This window comes from Asparagus officinalis, chromosome 1 (assembly GCF_001876935.1).
Source record: "Asparagus officinalis chromosome 1, Aspof.V1, whole genome shotgun sequence".
Taxonomy (NCBI): Eukaryota; Viridiplantae; Streptophyta; class Magnoliopsida; order Asparagales; family Asparagaceae; genus Asparagus; species Asparagus officinalis.
In genome coordinates, this window is record NC_033794.1 from 1,345,684 (window position 1) to 1,372,931 (window position 27,248).

Here is a 27,248-nt window from a genome sequence, read left to right on the forward strand (position 1 = left end):
CCCGTGACTAATCCTCAACTACTTCCTTTCATCCAAAGTTACACAAAGATCCTCTCTCCATTATGAGACTAAAGTAGAGAGAGAGAGAGAGAGAGAGAGAGAGAGAGAGAGAGAGAGAAGCCTTGGATCCCAAACCTTCACCTTCCACTCAATTGCCACATTCCTTAGAAACAGAGCAAGAAGAAACAGGGGATTTGCGGTGAATATGCAGCCAGGAGCAAAGAGAAGAGCCAGAAGCAACAATGGTGGGTCGGTTTGGGAGAACAGGATGAAGATGGATCAGGTCAAGGGCGGAGTCAGAGTGTTCAGCGGAGGCAACGGTAGCAATGCAGGCGAAGAAGGGGTCCAAGTCCACAGGAGGTTGAGGAGAAACCAGAGTGAAGGAAGCAACGGCAACAGCGGCAGCGTCGAGGGGAAAAAGAGAAGAAATTGGAAGCCCCCTGAGCCTGCGGACTCCATCCAGTTGAGGAAGTCTAAATCGGAATTGTCGAATTCTTCGAAGGTCGGCTCTAACGGAGAAGACGAGGAGGAGGAGGATGATGATGATGAGATCGAGATCGAGGGTGAAGTGAAGGGTTTTGATGATAAAGAGATCGATTTGCCCGTGGAGAAATCGAAGCCGAAGATGGTTGTCGAAGTTGGAGAAGAGAAGAGGGTTAGTCAAGTAAATGAGATACCCATTGCGCCAGAGATTGGAATGAAGGAGAATCCGGAGATGGATCTTAAAGAAATGGAGCCTGATCCTTTGAAGCCACAACCAAGTAATTCTATTGGTTTCATAAACTTGATTATTTAATTTTGTTTGTAATCTTATTAGATTTTTTTTTTCTGCTTTCTTCTTCAGCAGTTGAAGTTGAGGAGGAGATGCTTGAGATCGGATCAGAGACCCAGAACAGAATGCAAAACATTGGTTAACTCTCAAATCCTGAAATTTGATTAAATCTTCATTTGAAAAAATTCGGTAAAAAAACTAAATTAATTGTTGAAATTTCCTTTTCAGTTGATCTGGTAATGTGGAGAGACATCTCAAGGTCTGCTTTTGTCTTCGGACTTGGTACATTCATCCTCCTCTCTTCTTCGTACACCAAAGATATTGATTTCAGGCAAGTTCTATTTTTCTCAAATATCGTTTGTTAAATATTTAATCAAAATTGCCTCATAATTCCAATCATGCAGCCTTTTATCAGCAATTTCCTACCTGGGTCTTGTTTATCTGGCCTTAGTTTTCCTCTACAACTCCATCCTTAGAAGGTGATTATATTTTTACATTAATCCAGCAAAATTAATTACAGGAAAGGAAAAAAAAAAGAATTCCTCTGTTTCTCTCTTTAAAAAACACATCGCTTTTTAAAAACAGGGGAGACGTAGAATTCGAAGAGAGATGCTTAATTGGAGAAGAGGAAGCCGCTTGGGCCTTGAGATTTCTTCTCCCTTACATAAATGAGGTGCTTATAAAGATCAAAGCCCTTTTCTCTGGGGATCCTTCCACAACAATGAAGGTGACAGAATTCTTGGGTTTTCTGTTTTATCTTCTCTTTTTCTTTTTCTTTTTTAATATTTCTTATGCAATGAAATGTGAAATTTTCTAAAAATAGAAAAAAATTGTGTTGACGGCAGATGGCAGTGCTGCTGTTTGTTATGGCCAGGTGTGGGAGCTCCATCACCGCCTGGACGCTGGCCAAACTCGGTAAAATTTCAGCGTCCCTGTCTTTTACCGAGAATATTACTGAATTTTTTTCTGATTGATTTGTTTGTTGCGATTGGCTGCAGTGTTCTTTGGGATTTTCACCATCCCAAAAATCTTTTCCTCTTATTCCCTTCAGCTGGCCAAATATGGTAAATCGAATAAGTTGCTGAACTTTTTGAGTAATTTCACGTGGATTAGTTTCTTCTTATTATTATTATTCTTCTTCTTTTTTAATTAAATTAAATTTTGGTTCTTCTTAATAACTTCAGAAAAAGTGGCAAGTGTGGATAGTGGTCCCTTTCCACATGAATCAGGACTTAGGAGTCATTGTCCCTGGTTGTTGGGCACGAAACAAAAAAAAAAAAAAAAAATACTTCACTGAGGCTTAAAGCCTTGAAGATAATTTAAGTAAAAAGAAAAAAATGGCTCATTTTGCATGTTTTGCCTGAAATCAGTAAACACAATGAGCAAACACTCTCGAGATCGAAAACTCACTTCCGATACTATTCAAACTTTTTCTGAAGGTAAATTTTGGATGGAGAGGTTTGAGGACGGATGGGAGTCGTGCACCCACAAGAAAGCTGTTGCTGCTGCAGTCTTCGTTCTCATATGGAATATTTCCTCCACCGTAGCTAGAATTTGGGCCGGTGAGCTCCCTCTGCTAATTGCAAATTCCCAATGCAATGGAACTTAACGGCAATTAATCAAATAGCTTTGCTACAGGGACCCAAAATATGTGACCAACAAGGGGGAGACATGTGAGGTGTCCCTCTCCTATTGCATAATGAGCTGATCATCATTAATAATGACCAACTTGTTATGCAATAGGAGGGGCACACCTCCCCTGTTGGTCTTATATTTTGGGTTCTTGGGGAATTTTTCCTAATTCAAATGATTATTAAAATTATTCTTTAACCACCGATGAATATCGATTGTCGATATACACGTAACAGACTCTGTTGTGTCATGTGACATCAGTACTGATATCATCATATTAACATTTGACATCTTATCAAAATCATACCGTCGCTAACACAATACAGGGCTAATACTAGCAGATCTTTTAAGTGGGTGCTTGGCAAACAATACAAAATTAGGCCAGGATCAGTCCTAGTCCAATTTTGTGCTAAAGCCATTATTTTTGGACCAACCTTTCCTGATCCAAAAGAAAACCAGTTTAACGGTCGTATTTTGGCCTATGAAAACATGTCCAGATCCGGCACTCTTGTTTGCCAAACAAAAAAAAAAAAATTCAAAACCGGGCCTAAGATTTTTCTTCTTGTTTGCAGTGTTTATGCTGGTGGTGGCAGTAAAATTCTACCAACAGTGTGCAGCAGAGTGGAGCAGCACCGCTGTAAATGACGAGCAACAGCAGCACGAGGAGCAAGGAGGGCGGGATGAGATCGTGGCGCAGCGAGCAAAGAGGCAAGAAGATTCCAAGGCGGTAGGGCCGTCGAAGAGCCCAAGCACGAGCCTACTCCACCGACAGCAAGGAAATGGGCCCAAGAGAGAAGCAACAAAAGTGAAGAGATGGACATAAAGATAATAAATAGTAATCGCAATCATAATAATATTGATGGGGTGGGGGCCCAAAAGTGTTTGGAGGTAGATCTATGCACAGGGAGGTTCTTCGTCTTCTCTTTCTATAAGATATAAGCCTGCACGTGACACCCAACCCTTCTTCTTCTTCTTATGGTGTACAGTCTCGTTGTTTTTAGAAAGTTTCGAGTATTATTGTTTTGGGGAGATTTTTTTTTTTTTCCTTGGTGTGCTATGGTGACGGTTCACAAAGGGTGTTTGTTGGAGGGAGTGGAGAAACCAACAAAAGCTATAAAGTTTTAGCCAATTGATGCTCGTGCGCAACACGAGCGAGATTTTGCAACGTCAGGTGTATTTTCTATTAGAAATTGTATTAAGACTCGTAGTCAACGGGAGTTGTTACCTCCATTGTGAAGGCATTATCTATGGAGCAAATGTCGACCTCGAAACCGGTGAGCCTAACCTCATCCGCAGCTAGGAAACCGATTCAGGTCCGATCTAGTTGACTCTGGACCCGACGAGACCAACCAAATACCTAACATGAAGGGAATTATTGATCTCTAAATCCTGTACATGGTGGCGTCTGGTCTTAATCATATCCAATCGCATTGCCTTACATATATTTGCATTAAAGAGCAGATATACAAAATTACAACTAGATAATGACTTAGTTTCTCTCTTTACTATGCAGCTCTGTATATAAGCACATACATGTACACGTGACAGATGACGGGTCTAATTGAGATAGCAGGACCATTTACTACTCTTGAGAAAATTGTATTTTACTTTATAAATAAACTTGAACAGAATGATACAAAAGAGTTGCGGTGACTCAAGGGAAGAGGGGGAACAACCCCTGGCATTACCACCATATTACAAGTCCGCAACGAAATAATAATGATTTACAAATTACAACAGAAAAAAGGTTGGGGATAAAAAAGAAGGAAAAACACAAAACAAAGAGCTACACTATTTTGCCATAATTACAACCCGGGTATCCAGACGGATGATGTAATTACATGGGTTGCCCTGAGTTTGTGTATTTACATGGATAAACCTAAGTCTAGCGATTGTTAACTATACAGGTAACCCTGAGAGTTATTTTTTGTCTGGGCTCCAAGGTCACCCATGTCGTTACAATTAGTAATGTCAAGGTTATATGTATAGAGACGCAAACTTCAGTGCCACCCGTGTAATAACACCATACCTCATGGTACCGGAATGTAACTGATTCTATTTACAATTTACAATGCCAAAGGTTTCTGCTTAGTGAGTATAATACAGGTTCTCTACCATTGGCTACTCCCCCACATGGTGCATCTCTGTTGCAGGGGCTGCACAAAATATGAAAAATTCAATAGCTTTCAACTTCAAATAAGAGCATAAACTTTACACAATGCTTGGTATGTATAAACTTATGCCTACCTCTTCCAAATGAGCAGAGTAGCCTCTCCTTCTCGGGCTTATTCCCATCAGCTCAAGTGTGGCCCCCTGAAATTTTTATAGGAGGGGGGAATTTTCTTAATAGAAACCCCATGCTGGCACTAAATAGAGAACATGTTTAGTTTACTCGTACGGTTAGTTGGATGAGGAGCTAGTGTCAGAATATTCATTATCTAGTCCTCGCAGTTTTGCTCGGAGAATATGGTAGGCTCTCCTGTTCCCTTTTCTGAGCACTAAGCTTCATCTTCTCATTTTCTGCCTCTTTCCGAGCTTTTTTCTTCTCCAGCTCTAGCTGTTTGCAGTTCTCCTCATGGGCTCGTATAAACATTTTTACAAAGTTGAGAAGCGTAGAAATCACTGGAAAACAATAAGAAAAAGAAGTTTTTGATATAGTTCTAACTAGAGTAGAGTTCAAGGTCATCAGGAGACTTATTTAACCAACTTTTATGATATTAAACGCTCTTTAAAGTAATAAATGTTCAGAAAGCACCAATCCCGCTATGAGAATGACTGAAGACAAATAATAACAAGGAAATAATAGCAAAAAACACTTCTTCTGCAGATTAGTCTCATTTATGCATATTTATGATTTTGATGGAGTTACCTTGCTCAAATGGACAGCGAGCTGGATCTTCTCCAAAATAAAGGGCTAATGCATCTGCATTCCTCCCCTGTAAGATACCTTGTTAGACTCTTGCTATGGAAATTTCAATCCGTAAATTGACTTGCACGTGTCCATGCATTGCTTAATGCTTATTTCATAATATCATTACATACCACATTGGAATAGAATGAAGTTAAGGCTCTCACTTCAGCTTCAGCACCAACCAGAAACTCCTTCAAAGTCTGAACATAATATACCAGTGAGTGAAGAAAAATTGATGAGAATGGAGATATTTTGAGGACAGGTGACATATAGCAGTCCTAAATGATTTTCTATCATTCATATTTTCACAATCTTGATTAATAATAAAGCGGACTCAGTCTGGCACTACATGATGACCAACTCAGGACATAAACCAGCCATATTATTTGGCATACGTTATACTGCATATTGATAGAACATGCTTCTATCATATTATTTTTTGTTAATAATGATATACTCCACTTCTTGTGCATGTCCATACTACATCTCAAGATAGCAAACATGATCTAGCACTTGAAAACAGCTTGTCTAACACTTACATTGAACAGACAAGGTGCAAAAAAAGACGATAATTTGGTCCATGACTAATACTAAATTTGTCTTCTGAAGAATATGGATATCCATCCTTTTACAACAGCAGCAACAACATCAAAGTCTTTATCCCAAATGTTTGGGGTTGGTTACATGAATCCTATTCTTCCATTCCATTCAATTATGGGACATCGCCTCCATTAAGTTCAACATAATAATATCCATCCTTTTACAATATCGCAAGGCATTGGAATAATATCCACAATACCAAAGTACAGAGCCAAATTTATGGAAACACAATAAGCTAGTGTGATCTTATACTTTTTCATGGTCTATCCGTTCCCTCTTCAACTCTTTGGTCTTGTCTGTTCATATCCGACTAATATTCTGCTAGAATGCATTTTTGATCCCATCGCCATCCAATCATATTTGGTAAAGATATATATTTGGTTTTGTCAAATATGAAATTGGTTAAATGTTCTAGCAATATACGTACATGCATACTGAGTTGAAGAAGGTAATACCAATATGCCCCACTTTGAATGCAACCTCTTCAACACATTCATAAGTTGAGAAATGGTCTAGAGAAGGAAAAGTTATGAAGCATTTTATAGTAACTGCAAATAATGGAATTTTTCCCACAGAATATGACATCCTCGTGATTCAATGAAGACAAAATCTTTGCCACCAATCCAATATATGGGTAGGCTACAGGAATACTTACTCAACTATTCTAAATATTCAACTCTTTTAAGGAACGTTTCTCAGCTAATTACCGCCCATAATATCACTTCACTGCCTCAATCGGTGCCCGTTAGATCTATAGCTTGTCCTTGTTTCTCCCCCATCAACTAGACTCCTATTGCCACATTGTTCTCCGCTCCACATGGCCAAAACATCTTAAGCTATGCTCCTCTCATTCCTAATTGGCATTAACAGCTCAGAATGCACTCACTTTTTGTCTTATCTTAGTGTTGCATGCATCTCAACATTTTCATTCAGTTGTTCATAATTCATAAATATTGAGTCAACTTCATGTAAAGATGCATTATGTCAATGAATGTCTCAACAATCACCAATATAATACAAGATAGACAGCAGATTATGCAGGTATACCTTTCGAAAAGTTTCTGATATAGGACCATCGTTTTCAGAAGCCGCCAATTCCTGTTCAACTTTCTCTAGACCTTTACTTATTGCTTGCATTTCCTCTGCCAAAGTCTTTAACATTATCTGCACAACAACTTGTTGTTCAGAGAAATGAATACTTAAAAGGGGGAAAAAAACCAAAACAGCCAACTATATACCTTTGAAGCAGCTTCCAGGTTCACAAGATCCTTGGGAAAGTCTAGCAGCTCTGGAAGCTTATCAGCAAGAACCTGCAGGTTGAAAGCAATGCACAAGGCAACACAGATATGGTTAAAGAGCTTGCAACAATCAATAATGAAGATTGAAAGGAAATGGTAAAAAGATAAACTGAAAGAAGGAAGCCACAGAAACATGAAAGGCAAGATTAATTTTGTAACGCCTTCTAGGTTAGTTGAGAAGGAAAAACATACACCTAGTAACTAGAAATAATGTGGTAGAGTACATTACACAATCAAATAGTAACAGAGTATAAGAAAAGGAATAATAATATTTCTCATTCCAATGTACATAGTAAAAACATATTTTTGACAATGAGTAAGTCATCTACCAAGCAAAGCAATGGTAAAAGTAACTGTTTAAAATAAAACAAATACACAATTTATCAAACTCAACAAATGATAATGATGTAGAACACCACCAGCCCTCCCGGCTCCTGCTGCCCCGGAGTACTAAAAGAAGTAGATAAATCCATAGAGAAATTGGCAGCACTTGAAACCCCCACGGTAAAGTGCCTCTACATGGTATCTATCTGTATCCAGTTACCTCAAGCATTTGCCGAAAGTTCAAACACCCAATGCTCTAGCACATTGGCTAATACAGTGCCTGATCAGAACTTGATAAAACCTTTTAATGATGGATGAAGGTGAAAGCTCTGCTCGGCAAGCTTGCGAGAATCATGACTTGCCTATCTCTAGCATTTCTAAGATATTAATGAACCAACCAAAAAAAACATTAAGTGGTAGGCTGATAATTTTCAGGATCCTTAGCCAATTAGCAGCAGTCCAGTCACAGTGAATAGCACAATGCTACTAACGATAAGCCAAATCACGTAACGGATGAAGCAAGTACAATGCAACACCAACCTAGGAGACTCAAGACAACTCATATCTTGATGACAGCCACTGAAATATACATGCATATAACATGTCACTGACACAGACTAAGTATTGTTCCCAATACGCCTGACATAGACATGGATTCCAATAAGAAGCTTGCATGCTACATAAACATAAACTAATACACCAATGTAAATAGCAGACCAACAATGATAAAACTTACCTTGTTTGATAGGCTGAAAGAAACTTAAGTTGTTTAATTAGGTACAATGAGAGAGAAAGCGAACGAATAACTCAGTTTTTATTAACTTTCCGCTAGAGCATCTTGTAAAACAAAAATACAGCCTTAAGAATGAAGGTACCTTGCACAGATAATGCATGAGGGTCATCCTATTATTTCGTGCACGCGTGTCTGTGAGCTTCAAGAGGCTATCCAACCTAAATCCGATGGCAGAACCTGCAAATGCAGCACACATGAACATCCAGCAGACTTTGAAAGGGAAATTTGCATCAACCCCCCTCTAATTTAGACCTAATATTTTTTTGCTCTTTTCTTAGTTATACCCAATTTTGATGAGGGAAACTTTAGCTTTAGGGTTGGACATGAGTTACAGTTGGAGAATGATATACGCATAGGTTATGATAGGTAGCTTAGGGTTAGGAACAATGGATGTAAGGAGAAGATTTAATAGCTTAGGGTTATGATAGGCAGCAATAGAGGACTTATACTTGGCATGCATGATAAAACAACAGGAAGAAGCAAGGCAATAAAGATCCTTAGATCCAAGACTTGATGCCATTAGGTTGTACAAGGAGCAGAAAACTGTAGGTACAGCGATACAATAATACAATCATGCATTTGAAGAAGGTGACTCTAAATAGCAAGAAGCAGCATGAGCAATCTGTACTAAAAACATATTATCAATCTATACTTAAATATTGTAGATTGACTTACCCCTGGCTGTTCCCTGATTCAAAGCATTTCCCAGAGACAGAATTGTTTGCATGATCCTTTTCAATTTGACAGAGCCCCTGATCTGATAGGCAAAAAACACTGAGTGATAAGATCATGAGTAAATATCCAACTAAAGTATCAGAAAAGATTATATCATACCTCACCAGCAGAAGAGTTGACAACATTAAGATTACTACTCAAGTCAGCAACCTGGAAAAGAAATTTCGAAGAAAGAAAATGTATAATCATATGTATAATGAGAAACACCTGAACGAGCCACAATTTATGTATATGTCTGACCTGGGTGTGAAATTGGATCTTAAACGAGAAGACTCTCAGCTTTGATTCTACCCTCGGAACATTCATCAGCTCTAAAAAGTACTGGTAGATAAACCAGGAATGATGTAAGTGACTTGTTTTGAAAGCATAGGCCAATCTTTCACAAAAAACAATGTACATCATTTCGAGCAGAAAACATTAGGAGGACTTAAGCTTGGTTTTTCTAAAACTATCATCAATTTGATACCCAACACAAATAATAGACTTTCCTAGAGATAAACTAACTATGTGTATCTTACTATCGTCAGGGTGCCACCAAAAAACAAATAAGCCCCATGTTAGAGTGAAACAGGCAGGAAGTTCAGTTGAGATTGCAGGCAAAACCAAATAGGAGCAAGTTCTTCATAACAGCTGATTAGCTTGACGTACTTGGACTCCCTACAACTCCCAAAGCAAACGAAGAAAAGGAAAATTCTTGCATTTGGTTTGATGTAACCTCGGCAAATGTCGGTTCAAAGTGTCTTTATTGTTGGACAACCAAACTGGCCACAGCTAGACGGCATTATTGTTTGACAGGAGAACATCCAAAAGGACCAAAAAATGCCAAATTAGAATACTTCTGAGTTCTTTGATGCATTCTCAGTTGTCAATTTAACAAAACATGAATATTTTCAAAGCTCGCATTTAGAAATGCAGAAAAATGTTTTCATAACACAAGATGCATCAAGCAAGGTACATCACACAAGGTACGGCCTACATGATGGCTCCGTAAACATAAGACCCACATAGGTAAATAACTGGGTAGGTAATTTCCAGGACAATTGTAATAGAGGCCATAAAGGAAAATTACTGACCTGTTCACATTTCCCCAAGCTTTCTTTATCTCCACCAAAACCCTGAAATATATTAAAGTATGTTATGGATATACATAAAAAGACCTAAGAACTAAGCTGCTTGTTGTGAACTATGGTCTTGCAAAAATAGGAACTGCTAAAGAGTATCCAAAGAAATAAGATCATAAATATATACCTTGAGCAACTCCATTTCCTCCTTTGTTGGGCAAAACTTTATGAGGTTATCTACCTGATCGCCGTCTAAAACAGAATCATCCAGAGCAAGGACTGAACTCTGTACAACAATAAAAGGAATACAGATGATAGATGCAGGTTGCAGGTCAGAATGTTTCCAGTGTGCACAATATGGAGCAAAAAGAGAAGGGCATTTATTGACCAGATATCAAGTAATGGCTAGTTAAGCAAAAACAGAAGCATAAAAAATGTTGCTGTTGCAACTCATTGTTTCCAACCTGCACCCCTTTATACTTCATGGCACACATCTGGACTTTATACATCACTTCAGCCTTCACCATAAAAGTTGTGTTCGATACTCACATAGGCTTTTTGGTGAAAAGTGAAACAAAAAATGTTGAAATAGCTAAACGCATAAAGTTATTGGAAACTTAGCACCATAAACATATAAAATCATTCTCCATGCAAGTTCTTACCATCAAATCAGTCAATGGCATCTTCACCTTGGTAAGCATGATTTCACAATTATTAGCCCTTCTAAGATCAATCTGCAAAACAACATATGCAATCATCAACTGTAATATCATAAAGAAGTAGTGCGGGTTGCTAAACCTAAACGTTCAATCAAAGATAAGCAAACAGAAAGCAAGTTCACAGAGAGGCACCAACTTCTAAGAATTGCCAGGTAACTAAGGAAGTGGCTCTAGCTAGTGTACCTCTACATTTCTGTTCATGTGTATAATGCTAGTTTCTATATAATCCAGTACTACATTATTCTTCTGGATTTCAATTAATTCTACGTTGATTCCTTTACAATTATAAGATAATGATACAGCTGTAGCAGCTCGGATTTCAATTAATTCTAAACACGTCATCCTATTTTATCTCTTACAAAATGTTGTTTTTGGCACTAATACTTCTCTTAGATCTACTATGCCCGCTCAACACCTCCTATTCCTCGATTACCCATTATACCCCTTAGCACATGTTCCTCCGGTTGTAGTTGCTGCTGAAGGGGGGAAAATCAGAGAATTCTTTTTTTTTTGGGACTCAGGAGAAGAGATCGATTTTCTGTGTGTTTAGAGGAGAAGAACTCCTCTCAATTTATAGGCATTCTCTCAACGCCTCCGTCCCCAAAAATCTGCCCCAGTATCTCTCTAAACCAATTTCTCCGTAAGACCCGTTCTCTAACGGAAGAAATCCCAGAACGTGGGATATTCCCAACAACCGGGTTGGATTCTTAACGGATCGGGTTACAGATTTGGCCCATGAGGCCAAAACCACTTACATCTCCCACTTGGCCGAAATGGCCAAATTCTTTTCAAGCACACACTCCCACTATCCGTGAGATGTGACTCAAGATGTAATTTCATACTCCCACTATCCGTGAGATATATGCATATTTTTACTCTACGTGAATAAGCCGAGTACAACCATTATCCATGATCGTCTCCTTTCATTTTTCATGAAAGCTTCTTTGACTTAGACATTTCTAAGTCCCATCAAACCAACATGTTTGATGAATGTACCTGCTGGGATACCCTTCGTCAAGGGATCAGCAATCATGTCACTAGTAGGAATATAAGTAACACTGACTTCTTCTTTTTCCACAATATCACGAATATAATGATATTGTATCTCAATATGTTTTCCTTTGCACCACTGTTGATCAAGCTGATGGCTGCTTGATTATCACAGTATATCTCAATTGGTCCATCCACCAAATTGAGATCCAAGTCCTTTAGGAACCGTCTTATCCAGACTGCATGAGTAGTGGCCATACTACAGGCTATGTACTCAGCTTCTTGTGTGTATCTTGCCACACATCCCTGTTTCTTACTACCCCAAGAAACAGCTGCACCACCAAAGATGAACAAATGTCCGGAAGTGGACTTCCCGTCATCTTTGTCTCCTCCGAAATCAGCATCGGAGTAACCAAGAACCTCAAGCGAATCTGCTTGATAAACTAACTTATGGTGCACAGTACCTTTCAGGTACTTCAAAATCCTCTTAACAGCCTCCCAATGTGCTGGACCAGGATTACTTTGATATCTACTAACCAAACTCACCGCATATGCTAGGTCTGGTCTAGTACACAACATTGCATACATCAAGCTTCCAACAGCTTGTGCATACGGGACACTAAGCGGTTTCTGCCCCTCTCCAGGACATTGTTCTTTACACAACCGCTTTCCCATAACCAAAGGTGTTGGCGCAGGATTACAATTCTGCATCCCAAACCTTCTAAGTATCGTATGCAAATACCTTTCTTGATTTAGACTTAACATTCTAGACTTTCTATCCCTAAGGATCTGTATACCAAGAACATAGGATGCATCTCCCATGTCCTTCATCTCAAATTCACTACTAAGTGCTGACTTGATTCTGTTCAGCACTTCTATGTCATTTCCAGCCAGCAAAATATCATCCACATACAAGGATAATATTGAGAAACTGCTACCACTCTTCAAGACATATACATAGTTATCCAATTTATTTGCAACAAAACCAAGTTGGATAACAGTATTGTGAAATTTGAGATACCACTGTCTAGATGACTGTTTTAAACGCTTCCAGCCATTGTTCTGATTCATGTGTGTTCATAGCATCCACATAATTCAAGGGATCAGCTTGCTCATCTATGTCAATGTCTACCGAGAAACAGGATGGTTCGCATGAATACAGATAATAATCATCCATCCATGCAGGTGTTGTTCTGGGTCTTTTATTACCACTAAGGTTGACAGGTTGGACAGGTTCAGCTGGTTGATTTTCCATAGGCATATTCTCATTTAAGGGCTCATCTTCCATTATTGGATGATTTACTTCATCCACTATGTCCAGGTCATCGTTGGGAACATCATCTAAGTCTAACAGAGGTTGTATTGCCTCTTGAACTTGTTCCTTTTCCTCTAGATTTTCTAGAAAAGTAGCATCTCTACTTTCAATGACCCCTTTCTCTTCATGGAAGAACCTATATCCTTTAGACTTTTCAGAATAGCCTATAAATCTACACTTTAAGGTTTTGAGATCCAGCTTATCTCTAACTTGATATGGAATGAGAACATGTGCAACACAACCCCATTTTCTTAAGTGACTTAATTCAGGTTTGTGTCCATTCCAAATCTCATACGGTGTTGACTCGACTGATTTTGTGGGAATCCTATTCAAAATATAATTCGCAGTCAATACTGCTTCTCCCCAAAAATCCTTGAAGAGACCAGAATATGACAGCATATATCTCACTGCATTCATCAATGTTCTATTTTTTCTTTCAGCCACACCATTCTGTTGTGGCGTGTAAGGCATAGTGGTATGTCTCTTAATGCCATAATGAATGCAATAGTTTTCAAATTCTTTTGAATTGAATTCTCCACCTCTATCAGTTCTTAACACCTTAATATATCTTCCAAGTTTCCTTTCTACTTCTGTCTTGTATCTTTTAAAACATTCAAATGCTTCTGATTTTCTGTTTAAAAGATACACAAAAGTATACTTGGAATAATCATCTATGAAAGTTATAAAATATTCTTTATTACCACGTGTCTTTACGCTTAACGGACCACAAATGTCAGAATGAACTAACTCTAAAAGTTCACTTGCCCTCTGACCTTCAGAAAATGACTTTCTAGTCATTTTCCCTGTTAAGCAGTGTTCACAGGGTAATGTCCTTACACCTGTCAGATTTGGTAACAAATCCATTTTAATTATCTGATCTATCTTTCTATTACTAGGGTGTCCTAGTCTCATATGCCATAGATCAAAATCAGATAAAAGACACGAGGAATAAAGCAAATCAGAATTCTTATTGCAAATTTCAGGTTTTACAACAGAAAGACAGAACAAATCATGTTCGGGTACAAACTTGCCCATAGCAAACACTTTCTTGTCTTTCCCAATAGAGACCCTATTGTTGTAAAACCTAACTTCAAGGCCTTTCTTCAGGAGAGCTGGGACGGAGATCAGATTACGTCTTATGCCAGGCGCATAAAACACTTCCTTGAGAACCATGATGCTGTCCCCAAGATCTAATCTGTACGAACCAATACCTTCAACATCTAGGTAGGTATTGTTCCCCATGTAAATCCTTTGATCTCCCTTCTTCAGCTCCTTGAAGTCGCATATCCCTTCCTTCGTCTTTGCAATATGTCGGGTAGCTCCCGAATCAATCCACCAGCCACCAGCGTCAGTAGTTGCAGCATTGCACTCAATGACGCCGATGAACTCCCGCTTACCGGATCCTCCTTGTTCCGGGCGTTTGGGACCGCCCTTATTCTTCGCCTGTGGACAGTTGGCTTTGAAGTGGCCGAACTTCCTACAGATATAGCATGATCCAGGAGGTCCTTTCTTACCGCGAGCACGTTGCTGGCCAGGTCCTTTGAAGGAAGGCTTGACAGGTCCAAACTGATGAGTTCCTTGTGCTTTGCGATAGTGAGCTGCATTTGCTTCTTCTTGCTGCACAAGGTTCACATCTGAACCTTTTCTTCTAGCTAGTAAATCCTGTTCCATTGCTAACTGGGCTGGCAAGTCAATAACACGTTTAATGGTTCTATTAAGCCTAAGTGTTGTGGCAGCCATATCTAGTGAAGGTGGCAAGCTATTCAAAATAGTTGCCACCTGCAATTTCTCAGGAATTTCAGATCCTGCTGAAGCTAGGTCCTTAGCCATGACAATCATCTTGTTCACATGTTCGGTAACATCTTCACCTTCTTGCATACGGCTTGAATTAAATCTATGCATCAAGAGCTGTATGTTCACCTCAGAGGTAGTGTCATACTTCTCTTTAATTGCAAGCCACATTTCCTTAGCCGTATTATAGTTTTCAAAAATTTTGATTAAACTATCCTCCATGAACATTAACATCAGGCTTTTAGCCTTATTGTCCTTAAGCTGCCACTGATCAAACTCTCTTTTTTGAGTATCAGTGGGATCATCACCAAGAGTTGGTGCAGAAACATCTAGGACACTATCTAGATTGTCATGGATAAGTCCGTACTTAATCTTCCTATGCCACATATCATAGTTGGAACCATTAAGACGTTCTATCTTTGCCAGTTCAGATGCAATCAACTTACTAGCCATGACGATAATAAAGCTGTATGATATTTCAAACAGAATTTATTTCAGGTTGCAAAAAAAAAAAAAAAAAACTAACTTACTTAATTAATTGGTACTAAAAAAAACTTATTAAATTTTTTTTTAAAGATGTACTGTAATTATAAGTATAAAGTTTTTTTTTTTTATAACAACAAGATTAATTATATATACAAAATTAATTCAAGGAAATGAATAAACTATTAATTTTAGTAAAAGTTAACTATTATCAAAGTTAAAGCAAAAAAATCTAACTGCAGCAGACTGAGGTTTTTATGAATATACTTAGAAATAATGGATTAATAAAAGAACTTATCCATTCCTGTCTTGTACTCTTCCACCAAAAAAAAAACAAAACAAAGGTACATCAACTATAAGAGCAGGTGCCTGATAAAGAGTTTAAAAAAAATTCTAGAAAAACGCAGCACCTCAAAACTTTCCCAAATAAAAAATAGAAGGGATGGGTACTTACATAGAGGCGGTGAAGGAAGAGTGAAATTTTTTTTATTTAGAGAACTGGGTTCTTTCTTCCGGAGAGCAGCTGCGGACAAGCTGCTGTGTGGGTCGACGGGCGCGGTTCGGTCGGAGATCGGAGGATGGCGCCGGTTAGCAGAGATCGGAGAGAGGAGGGAAGCAGCTACGATTTGGGCGGCTGATCGGCGATTGCAGAGATCAGACGGCGCAGTTCGAGGTGGCGAGCAGTGCGGCAATTGAAGGGAGGGAGGCTGAGATTTTTTGGGGAAAATCGGGAACCAGCTCTGATACCAGTGAAGGGGGGAAAAATCAGAGAATTCTTTTTTTTTTTGGGACTCAGGAGAAGAGATCGATTTTCTGTGTGTTTAGAGGAGAAGAACTCCTCTCAATTTATAGGCATTCTCTCAACGCCTCCGTCCCCAAAAATCTGCCCCAGTATCTCTCTAAACCAATTTCTCCGTAAGACCCGTTCTCTAACGGAAGAAATCCCAGAACGTGGGATATTCCCAACAACCGGGTTGGATTCTTAACGGATCGGGTTACAGATTTGGCCCATGAGGCCAAAACCACTTACAGCTGCTGTTCCTGCTCCAATTGCAGGTTCTGCTACCCTGGACGATAGTCTTCCATACAGTGCAGAGTGATGGTTATGACAGTAACAATGAATTATTGCCAGTGTACAAAAGAAACAGCAAACAACCGGTTGACTATATAAAGAAAGCTTTAAATTGCAACGGAAAAAAATATCTAGAATCAAGTATTTACCATAAAATTTCCAAAAGAAGATCTATAAGCTTTAAATTGCAATGGAAAAAAATATCTAGAATCAAGTATTTACCATAAAATTTCCAAAAGAAGATCTATTACCAGATGAACTTTGTTTGGTTTCTGCCCCAGTGATAGACGCCTTGACTTATCAGATGAGCCTTGAAGATCAGACTTTGGCACTGCAGCTGAGAAAAGACTCTCAAGTTCAGACATGTCAAACTCTGGAGCCCTAAAGAGAAAGATAAATGCAAATGCATGAGCAAGTCATCTAGAAATCTAGAAAAATGGACTCAGGTAGCAAAGAAAAAAAGGTACTTCGAGGCTTCCTCAGGTTTTTGCGTCTCAGCCCATAGACTTCCCTGCATAGCTCTTGTTACTTTAACCCAATGTAGCGGCTTCAAAGAAGCTTTTTTGGAGGATGATTGGGCAGACTGTCTGGAGCTTGTGCGACTGATCCGTCCTTTCGCACCCAATGAAGCACCGATTGGACCATTCATCCCATTAGGTGGAGGTGGCGCTCCCCTGCTCCCCAAAGATGAAGGTTGAGATGAATCAGCACTAGATCCCTTAAGCAAAGAATGACCCAAAGGAGGAGGCGGAACTGCTTGACCATTAGGCAGTTTCTGGGCAATAGAACCACCAGAATGCTTTGATGAAAGTTGAGGTGGCGGGGGTGGAGATGTTCCTGAAGACGTAGGCCCTGAAAGTGGTGGAGGTGGAGGTGAAGGAGCACAAGACCTCTTGATAGGTGGTGGAGGAGGAACAGGAGTTGATGAAAAAATAAAAGGAGGTGGAGGAGGGGGAGGGGGAGTCGATGAAACTGGAGGTGGAGGGGTAGGGGGAATTGACTTGCCTCCTGAAGGAAGGAAGTGACTAGGTGGAACCCGAGAATTGATGTGAATTTCCGGGGAGGCGGCAATCGATAATGTCCCGTGATTATAAGAGGAAGGTGGAGGTGGTGGTCGTGGAGGTGGTGGAGGGGGAGCACGGGCAGAAGGTTTAGTAAGCTTTGAAGGTGGAAGTTCAGGGTTTGGTGGTTCTTCTGGTGATTGGACAGGGCTTGTAGGAGACAGCAAAGATGGTGGAGTTATTGGAGCTTTCATGGTAGAGCTTATGGCAGAAGATACTTGAGTGAGCGATGGCCGCAGTGGCGGAGACAAAATTTTAGGTTCAGCAAGTGCTGCAGATGGTAAAGAAATCTTGGTACAGACATCTTCAGATAAGCCATAACTAGCTACATCTGCAAGTGTCGGAGAAGATGTAGACATTGTCACTGAATGAGCAACTTCAATCGACGTGTGATCTTGTAGGAGAGCTGTAATTCCTAGAGCTGAAGGTGCACTGTGATACCTTGAAGCATGTACAAGAGAGCTCTGCAGAGAATTGATGGATGGAACTGAATTCGACCAAGATTTTGGCACACGTTGGGATACAGTTGTAGGTAGAGAAGGATGTTGCAGCGAAAGTTGCAAGTCTTGGTGCTTAATATCTTGGTTTTCTGTTTCTGAATCAAGAGATTGTTTCTGAAATGGAATAGGTTGCTGCTTCGAATCAAAAGGAGATAATGATGTGATTCTATCAATGACCTCATCTAGTTTCACTTTCTCTTTAAGCATCTCAGGACTAAGCTTCGGCAACAGCTCATTTTCAACTTTCTTCGGAGAAACTGAGTTGAGCTTCTCTTGAAAAACATTTGAAGAATTTAACTTCTGAAGAACATGAAGTGCAGTATCCCCTTTCCCATCTACCCAATCTATTGAGCTAAAGATCTCCCGAACCCGGGCAAATGTTTCCACAGGAAGACCCTCTTTCTCATCACCATTAGCCAAACCCACAGTAACAACTGAAGCAGCTGCATCCATTTCTGAAAAAAGAACCTTCAAATAAAAGAAAGCTTTGTGTCACAGTGCAATTTAGAGAAATGAACTCGTTTTGCAAGTGAAAAAGGTACAGACCTCGGCTCTGAAATCCTTTGGAAACCGATCTTTTGCATCCCACAGGATGTCAATCTCATCCCGATTGAGCATCAGAATGTTAGACCTGATAAAGGCTGTATTGAACATAACTCTGAACATCATCTGCTCACGTTCCAGATCCTCATCCAAGGTAATGCACTCAAGTACAACATCTCCTTGTATGTGACAATGAATATCAATTTTAACTAGTTCACAGTCTGCCTGCATTTATATCAAAGTTAAAGTACATACATCTTATAGACCTCCATAGACTATTTCATACTATAGATTTCATCAATAGGTAGGTAATTAAATGACATCTGCATTAAGCTATCTTCTGAGGTGTCTTTCACATATAAAAATATGGAATTCATTGCACTTAAAAAAGACTGTCACAACGCAGGATACTAAAGAGTGCAGAATTCTAACTGTCACAGCACCCCTGTCATGAGAACATGGTAGAAGACACACTCAAATGAGAAAACTGTAGAAGAGTTAAGACTCACCTGTTTGTAAAGCCGGACACTTTTGCTCTTCTTGGGTATTGAGAATAGTACTTTAGGAGTCCGGTCACAAACCAGAAGAGGATCCTGCCCATAAATACGAAATATCGGCCTGCAACCTCCATCTCCATCAAAGTTGGGAAGAATCCTAAGAATGATGCAATCCAAAGTAAGTGCCCTATCGAGAGGAGGCCACTTGGAGCCAACATTCCTCCTTGAAATGTACTGCAAGTATCGCAGCTGAGAAGGCAATGGATTCAAGGGAGACAGCAATTGTAACAGCTCACACGGAGCTTGCTTGTAGATCATGTCCAATGTTTTTTGTTCACCAGTGTATTGTTTCCGATAGATCAAAAGCCCTGCCAACATAAAAGAAAGAACAGGCCATCCACCTCTCTCACAGTGCATTAACAAGACATTCTGCTGATCCAATGAAAGCCAGCTCTCGCTCGACTTCAGGAAATGGTGGATCATCTCCATTGTCAGTAAAGGACACCCTTCATAATGCCGAGGGTAATCCATCACAGTCATATCATATTCTGATAAGATGTCAGCTATTTGGCTTTGATGCTCACCCTCCCGAAAGTTGAAGACCATAAAGGAGGCTTCAGGGAAATGATCACGAAGTTGAGTAACAATACCTCCAATGTACACCTTGTACTCATCGTCTCCCAAAACATCCGTTGTGAAGCAGTAATCAAACACTGCAGATGGACATAGATGGTGAAAGACAAGCACAACAAAAGCATTTTTGTTCGGCATTATTTTTAGCATAAATTTAAAAATTTCAACCAATCGGCTATTGCCTTTCTTATTAAAAGTGAACACTTAGTGTAGCCAACTAAGGGGACGGATTTATATATGTGATTAGGAAATCTAAACTATGATCAAATAGTGTTTAATGTAATTTAGGAAGGCCGTAAATGTCAGCTAGTGCCAAGTCTTAGAAAAGTAGTTTCTAGCAAATTCAGCATAAGTATTTCCCTTTTATGAAAGGATTGCCTATATAACAGCTTGGTTATTGTCGGACAACTCGGTACTAGTTGAAATTAGATGCATGAGCTCCTTTTCCTTTTTCCTCTCATAACCTCTGACGGTCTTCCTTTCTAAGCTCCTAGACCTAGAAATTCTCAGACTTTGGTCTGTGTTATTTGGCATCAGAAATGAAAAGACCCGGTAGCATTCCAAAATCCAATTGCAGTGCCTCAAGGATATGAACGATGTCATGGAGAAAATGTTAAAAGGGCCCTCACAACGAAAAAAATTGTGACATAAAAGGAATATGATGCGAGGACAGCAGCAAAGAATTAAGGCAGGTGCTTGACCATAGCTATAATGGCAGACCATCCCTTCAGATCATAGGGTAAAATATGATTCCAAAGTAAAAACACTTCTTACGGCTGTGAAGAAGGCTGCAACCAACATTGGGACTGGGGTTGTCAAGGCAACTTACTTGGCGTCCAAGATCAGCTCTTTCAAAGTCTCATCATTTCATGATCAGGATCTTCCTCAAGATGAACAAGAGAAAGATCATTGGCTTTGAGTGTAGTTTGCAGCCTTACTCCGATTCATGGTGATAGTATTAAACATGACATTACATCTCCATTTCTTTTCAACATATTTTTCTATAGAATTTATAAATTCATTATCATTACATCTCCATTTCTTTTCAACATATTTTTCGATAGAATTTATAAATTCATCATCATTAATCATTCTCATAATTAATATATATTATATAATATTATATATATATATTAAATATATATATATATAATATATATATAATATATATATATATATATATATATATATTATATATATATGAGAGAGGAGGAGAGAAGAGAGAGGTGAACTTATGTCAACATTACAGTGGACAGAGGCTTTGTCACCAACTTTTATCCACTCTACAATATTAAACAAGTTCCTTCATATCTTGCATGATGCCTATGTATCATATCGGATAGGAAAGTTTATGTGAGTTTGTCGCACTTAAATTGACATAAACTCTCTCTCTTCTCCTCTCTCTCATCTCTCTATTCATATTAGTATATATATACTTACATATATATATTATATATATAATATATTATATAAAATATAATAATATATATATATATATATATATAATATATATATTATATATATATATATATATACTATGATGATATATCATTGGTATCATATGTCATATGAGGAGGATCTCTCATATTACATGAATGTGGACAATCCACCAAGGTATTTATGGGCATTCTCTCTCTTATTTTTCATTGGTGGAATTGTGCCACATCATTGTATATTGGGATGCTCTCCATATGCATTATGATCACCCGATTAATCTCTGCGTCTCCGTCTCTCTCTCTCTCTCTCTCTCATCTCGGGTTTCAGTCTCGATCTCCTCTCTCTATATATACTTATAGTTATATATATATATATATAATATATATATATATTGTAAATTAAACTGAGTTTGACTTGCATCACTAATTTATCAACATCATAAATTACATAATTCAAACTTCTAAATTATCTACATAGAGGTTACGGGTGTTGGATGAGGCTCTATACTTACCACGGATGCTTGAATGTTACAAGGTGTGACTGAATCAACAAAAATGAATTGATAGAGAACCCAAAAAAAGGGACAGGTTTATTGTTTTGGCATAATTGTAAAAGAGATTTAACAAATTAAATAATTGAAAATTGATGCATACTTAGATAAGTAATTTAGGAAGGCCAATAAAAGATAATTAATGCATTTTTTAATAAAATAATTTATCAAGAATTTCTATGAAAGAAAGTTAAGCATTTCCCTTCATCTCATTAAAGCTGAGACTAAACAAATGTTCCACTAGAATTGTATTATTTGGAGAATTTGCTTATTAATTGAAATTGGAGACAGGTCAGCTTTTTTTCTCTTTTCCCTCGTAATCTCTCCACTTGCTTCCTCTTCTGAGCTTCTAAAGCCCAGTGGTCGTAAACCTTGGACACATTACTTTCTATCTCTCCAATAGTTACTAAATTCTATTTATAACACCTCGCTCACCAGAAAACATTAACAAAAAAAAGGAACGGATGCTGAGAGAAATTTGTCAGTGCACATAATCAATCTAAACCAAGAACTTCCTGGCCTTGTGAGCTGACTTTGACAACAACCAAAATCATATATTTGCACCCACTTCAGAAAGATACCCCGACATCAAGTTTCATCTCTAAATTGATAACTGACATTCTTATTGGGCTGTTGCAAAATGCTCAACCCGGCAAATCTTAATAGTAATATATGTTCAACGGTGCATAAATACTCCACCCCATATGTTAAAACACAATAAGCTCTCTTGTAAGGCTACTTATAACCTAAATAATAAAAATAACACTCGAGATGATACATGCTCCAACCATTTTCCATCTTAACATAACTACATCCTATTCCCATTTTCTCATTTACACGAGCAAAGGTGCCCAATTACTGTGCTGTGCCTGTGCCTCTTGGTAACATTTTAAATAGTAAGAATGCCAAATTTTACCAACAATACTTCAACCTTCACTTCAAATACATAAGTTTCGCTCCTGTAATTTCTTCATCATATATGCTAAATCATATCTGAGAAGTTCAAAACATAAAATGCTTCATTAACTACAGAAATATGCAGAATATTAATGAAAAATATGTCTAAATTGGTCACATATAATAATTGCTAAACCCTAAACATAGCAACTTACTACTTATTCCACACAGGTTAATAACTAAGTTACTGAGCTGGTCCCGAACAAAAATACACACAGAATTAGAAGCTCAAATGTTAAAAAAATGCAATCTTTAACTGAAACCATGAATCACATTGCATCAAGGGAATCAAAAACTGAATAAATCAGGTAAATTTAGAGAAAAGAAAATCGAGCGCACCGTAGACTCTCTCGGAAATTTCTAGAAGGCCATCAGGGGGTTTTCGGTAAAAGAACTTCCTAAACAGCGCCATGCTCCTCCAGATCCGATCAAATCAAAGAATCCAAGAGAACGAAACCCTAGAATGAGCGAGAGAGAGAGCTCAAAAAAGTAGCTCTCATGTAAGCTAGGGGTAAATTGGGGAGCGAAATTCTGCAGGAACAACAGAGCTTAGATTTTGCTGCCGCTTTAAGGAACCGCCCTTGCTTCTCTCTCTCTCTCTCGCCCTTGTCTTTCTCTCTCTAGGTTTTTTTCTGAGATTTTAGAGCTGAAAAAAATAAAAAATAGGGATTTTTTTTTGGATAATTTAATACATAGATTTGAGGTCTAAAATAATTTAAAGAAAGGAGATCTGAGAAAATATTAGCGTCTCTAGCTTGCTCACTCTCTCTATCGGTCTACAGATCGTGATATTTGTACACTCAATTTCTAGTTTTTTTTTTCGCTGAGCTCAACACTAACGCTAAAATAGCGGGTTTCGGATCTTGAATTATTGGATTCGGGTTTGGATATGATACCATGTTGTACTCACTTTAAGCTTGGTTCGTTAGGGGGTCTAAAGAGAGAAGGTGAGAGGACGGGAGGTGTTATGTTTAATTTGAGGGGAAGGGAGGAAAGATGCATTTTTTTCATAGTTCATTTTCTCTCTCCTATTAAATCCGCACAATTTGGAGGGATTTTTCTCTCCCCTCCCTCGCATCCCCTCACCTCACCCTAATGGGCTGTTTGTTTGATGTATTTGGCATTGGGGGTTGGGCAGAAAGCCTGCCAAAAAAACACTTTTTGCATGCTTTCTGCCCAAAACGCCTCTTTTTAGAGGCGTTTGGGGTAGAAAGCCTGCAAAAAGTGCTCTTTTGACAGGTTTTCTACCTAACCCCCAATGTCAAATACATCAACCAAATAGCCTTAACTCCCCCTCTAAAAGTCTCTTATTAATGGCAAGTCTAAATGTTGTCCCTCTCCTCCCCTCACCTTCGTTCCTACCAAATCAAGCCTTATAGCTAGGTGGTGTGGGAGAAATTAATATGCATGTTTGCCCAAATTATTTGGTACCTCTTTTATACAAATTTATTTTCCCACAAAAGGAAATTTTGAGATATTGAATAGTATAAACTTTTCAGTGGTTTATATGTTTTACCTATTTGTCCTGTGGAATGAGGAGAATCTATATTATAAGATAAATTCAGTCTTTTGATTACTCCTTGCATTATTATTTTTAATGAAACACAATCTGTAATTGACCATTGATTTTACTCACATAAAGAAAACGACAGCATATTATTGATTCCATGGATATTTATGATGAGGATAACAGTAAAATTTGTTTATATTTAACTTTATTGATTGCAGACATATTTATTTATTTTCATGATTATGTCACTATATTGATAAGGTTGATGCAAGGAAAAGCCTAGATTGAGTCCATAAGATTGGATTCAACGTTGTGGTCCCAATATCTTCTTTGATGTCTCATGATGATCTTCCATTAATGGTACTTTAGATACAGAAAAAAGCATCAATCATGGTAGGCTGTCAACCAAAGACATCTTATGCCAAAAGAAGACTCTTGTGATGAAGGTCAAAACAATATGCATGTAGGTTAGGGTTTTAGAGATGATAGTTTCACGGACCAAGATTGGTGATACCGACCCAATGTCGAGATGAGTCTTCCATTTTACCTGTTAGTAACGGTTGCATATTTATACTGATTGCGTAGGTAGATTAGGTGTTACATATGTCATCATCCTCATAGCGGAGATAGTTATGATGGTTACTTGCCCTACAAGTAAGTGAATGTGGTAGAATCTCATTTTGCGTAAGATGATACACGCGACGTATGTGTAGCTCAAGCAAATTATGGAAGTTAATAATTATAAATGCTGGTTACTCAATTGATATTTCCTAGCATGATATGCTGAGAAATATGATACGATTCAAATCAATCATCGCTAGCAGGACAAAATCACCATAAAACCATGTCGGGTTAGGATAAGTCATGTTAGGTGAGCTAAGACGAGCACAATTGTCATGGACCCCTTTTACCACATTCGATATTTTAGGTCAGGCTTTTGCCCCCTAATCGAATTATAAGTTTAGCGCGGATGTTCTAGACTTTAGCTGAGTTAAATGAGTTATCTCATTGGCTGAGTCAGCCCATTTTCCGCGAGATGGTCTGGCTAGTCAAATTGTGAAATCTAAACATAAGCATGATAGATAGTCTGTCATTTTGTCTTATGAATATATTTACCACGTATGATGTGACTAAAAAGATTCAAAATGAATAAGTATACGATCATGTCTAATACAACCTTAAATGCCTCACAGTCTACTGTGCTAACTACTAAACGTAAAAAAAAAGTATTCCCTTTTTTCAAAGATAAAATAAGATTGCACGGCTCAAAGAATTACGCATAGTGGATGGCATAGGATCCGGCTATAAGATCCGACCCGCTGTCCGACTTATGTACATATATCACTTTCTTTACTACTTTCCTTTTTTGTCATTATCCTGCATGTATTTTTCCATTCACATGACCCCAACGGGCCCAGCACGTGCACTCGCCGAGGACAAAAGGGTACAACATTTTTGGTGGTTACACCTTTTGATCCTACGTGGTACATATATTTAATGTCCAAATCCGATAAGAAGCAAATATAAAATGGATATTTTTTGGGCGGGGTATGAATAACGGGCTATATTATCAAATTTATATATTCCTTTAATTCTATATATAAACTCCGTATATTTTCTTATTTCGGTAACAGTAATGTATGTAAAATGCGGTACAGTGATAAAAGACCTATATTTTGACCGAAGCACACTATCAAGTGACAAAATGTTATGTGCAACTTACCGCGTGATGCTAAAGCGACTACTTAGGTGGTAGATTGTAAGGCTCGTTCATTTGAACCGAAGAAGATTTTTTTTTTCTTTCGCAAATAAGAACTTAAAATGTGAAAATAAAATTGGATGTTATTTTCCCTCCTAGTATTAAAATGGGATTAGGGAATTCCTGCAATTTGGGGAAGAATCGATCTTTCCCTCGCATAACAAGAGAATAGAGAGAAAAGACAGAAGATAGAAACATTCTTGGGATTTTTCTATAACGGTGTGTTAAAGATTCTACTTAACCTTTACCATAAAAGCCCAATTAAGTCACGTAAGAGCGCACTTGCAAAGCACATGAGGTCACCTTGCTCGGAATTTTACTTCGGCCCAAAAAACAAGTATTGTTGTCACCGTATCCTACTTCATATAAACTTTCGTCTTTGGAATAAGAAAACATACCAAGTTGGTAAGTATGGCCAATAAAATACATGAATCCAGTAACTTAGCCATGGGTAATGACATGGATATAGATAAATACACGCATCTGTATCTGAATATTTGAATACAGGTATTGATTATATGGTCGGTATTATTTCAGCTTTACATTAGTGGTTCCAAAACTAATATTGATGATTTTGTTTTATTTATACAACTGGATCGAGCATCATACGATCCATACATTTGTTAGTTTTAGTCTCTTAGATGCCAGAAAATGGCATCGTACGTTATTTTGTACCGCAGTTCAAAAGGTGAAAAGGATAAGTGGGACAAAGACAGTGCTATTCTTTCTTAGGGCCTGTTCGTTTGTTTTCAAAAAAGCAAGAAATGAAAATGGAAATAGTGGAAATCTCAAAATAACCCATTTCTTCCATTTTCATCCCTAAAACTCACCCACAACATCCAATAAAATATTATTTTCATCCAACAACTTATCCACATCATCTAATAAAATATTATTTTCATCTAACCACTCATCCACCACATCTAATAAAATATTATTTTCATCTAACAACTCATCCATCGCATCTAATAAAATATTATTTTCATCCAAACATCACTCAACTCATCTCTTTTTATTATTTCAAATCACTCACATCATCGAATAAAATATTATAACAATTCACCTCATCTCATTAACATTTCATTTCTTCCATTTCATCCCAAAAAGTTGTGAAAACACATTTCTTAATCTTTCTTCACATCAACCAATAATACAATGACAACTCATCTCATCTCATTTCATTTCTTATTTTTAAGAATGAACCGAACAAAAGAAAACAAGAAAACTACAGGAAATAGGTTTCTTATAATTAATTTCCTTATTTTTTTCGCCAACCGAACAACATCAAAACTAGTTTTCTTAAAA

The 27,248-nt window shown here is 38.1% G+C and overlaps 2 protein-coding genes across 4 annotated transcripts; one reads left to right on the forward strand and one right to left on the reverse strand.

The window, feature by feature from the left end:
* On the forward strand, positions 1 to 3,616 carry LOC109845349 (reticulon-like protein B21). Of its 2 annotated transcripts, none has more exons than XM_020414597.1 (9): positions 1 to 761; positions 845 to 910; positions 1,001 to 1,103; positions 1,177 to 1,251; positions 1,358 to 1,499; positions 1,618 to 1,687; positions 1,771 to 1,836; positions 2,212 to 2,334; positions 2,977 to 3,616. In XM_020414597.1, exons 1-9 carry the CDS (start codon positions 206 to 208, stop codon positions 3,225 to 3,227), a joined length of 1,452 nt encoding a protein of 483 aa, XP_020270186.1. In that variant the 5' UTR covers positions 1 to 205; the 3' UTR covers positions 3,228 to 3,616. The 2 variants fall into 2 exon arrangements, with proteins under 2 accessions (XP_020270186.1, XP_020270190.1); XM_020414601.1 differs by having other exon boundaries at positions 848 to 910.
* On the reverse strand, positions 4,055 to 23,457 carry LOC109845336 (formin-like protein 6). Of its 2 annotated transcripts, none has more exons than XM_020414577.1 (19): positions 23,014 to 23,457; positions 19,110 to 19,810; positions 18,604 to 18,825; positions 16,964 to 18,525; positions 16,748 to 16,877; positions 10,789 to 10,860; positions 10,314 to 10,412; positions 10,139 to 10,180; positions 9,306 to 9,386; positions 9,165 to 9,215; positions 9,006 to 9,087; positions 8,413 to 8,507; positions 7,154 to 7,225; positions 6,963 to 7,079; positions 5,447 to 5,515; positions 5,274 to 5,340; positions 4,803 to 5,026; positions 4,652 to 4,717; positions 4,055 to 4,560 (listed from the first exon to the last, which is right to left on the reverse strand). In XM_020414577.1, the coding sequence occupies exons 1-17, from the start codon at positions 23,084 to 23,086 to the stop codon at positions 4,839 to 4,841; spliced, it is 3,723 nt and encodes a 1,240-aa protein (XP_020270166.1). In that variant the 5' UTR covers positions 23,087 to 23,457; the 3' UTR covers positions 4,055 to 4,560; positions 4,652 to 4,717; positions 4,803 to 4,838. The 2 variants fall into 2 exon arrangements, with proteins under 2 accessions (XP_020270166.1, XP_020270174.1); XM_020414585.1 differs by lacking the exon at positions 23,014 to 23,457 and adding an exon at positions 22,634 to 22,686.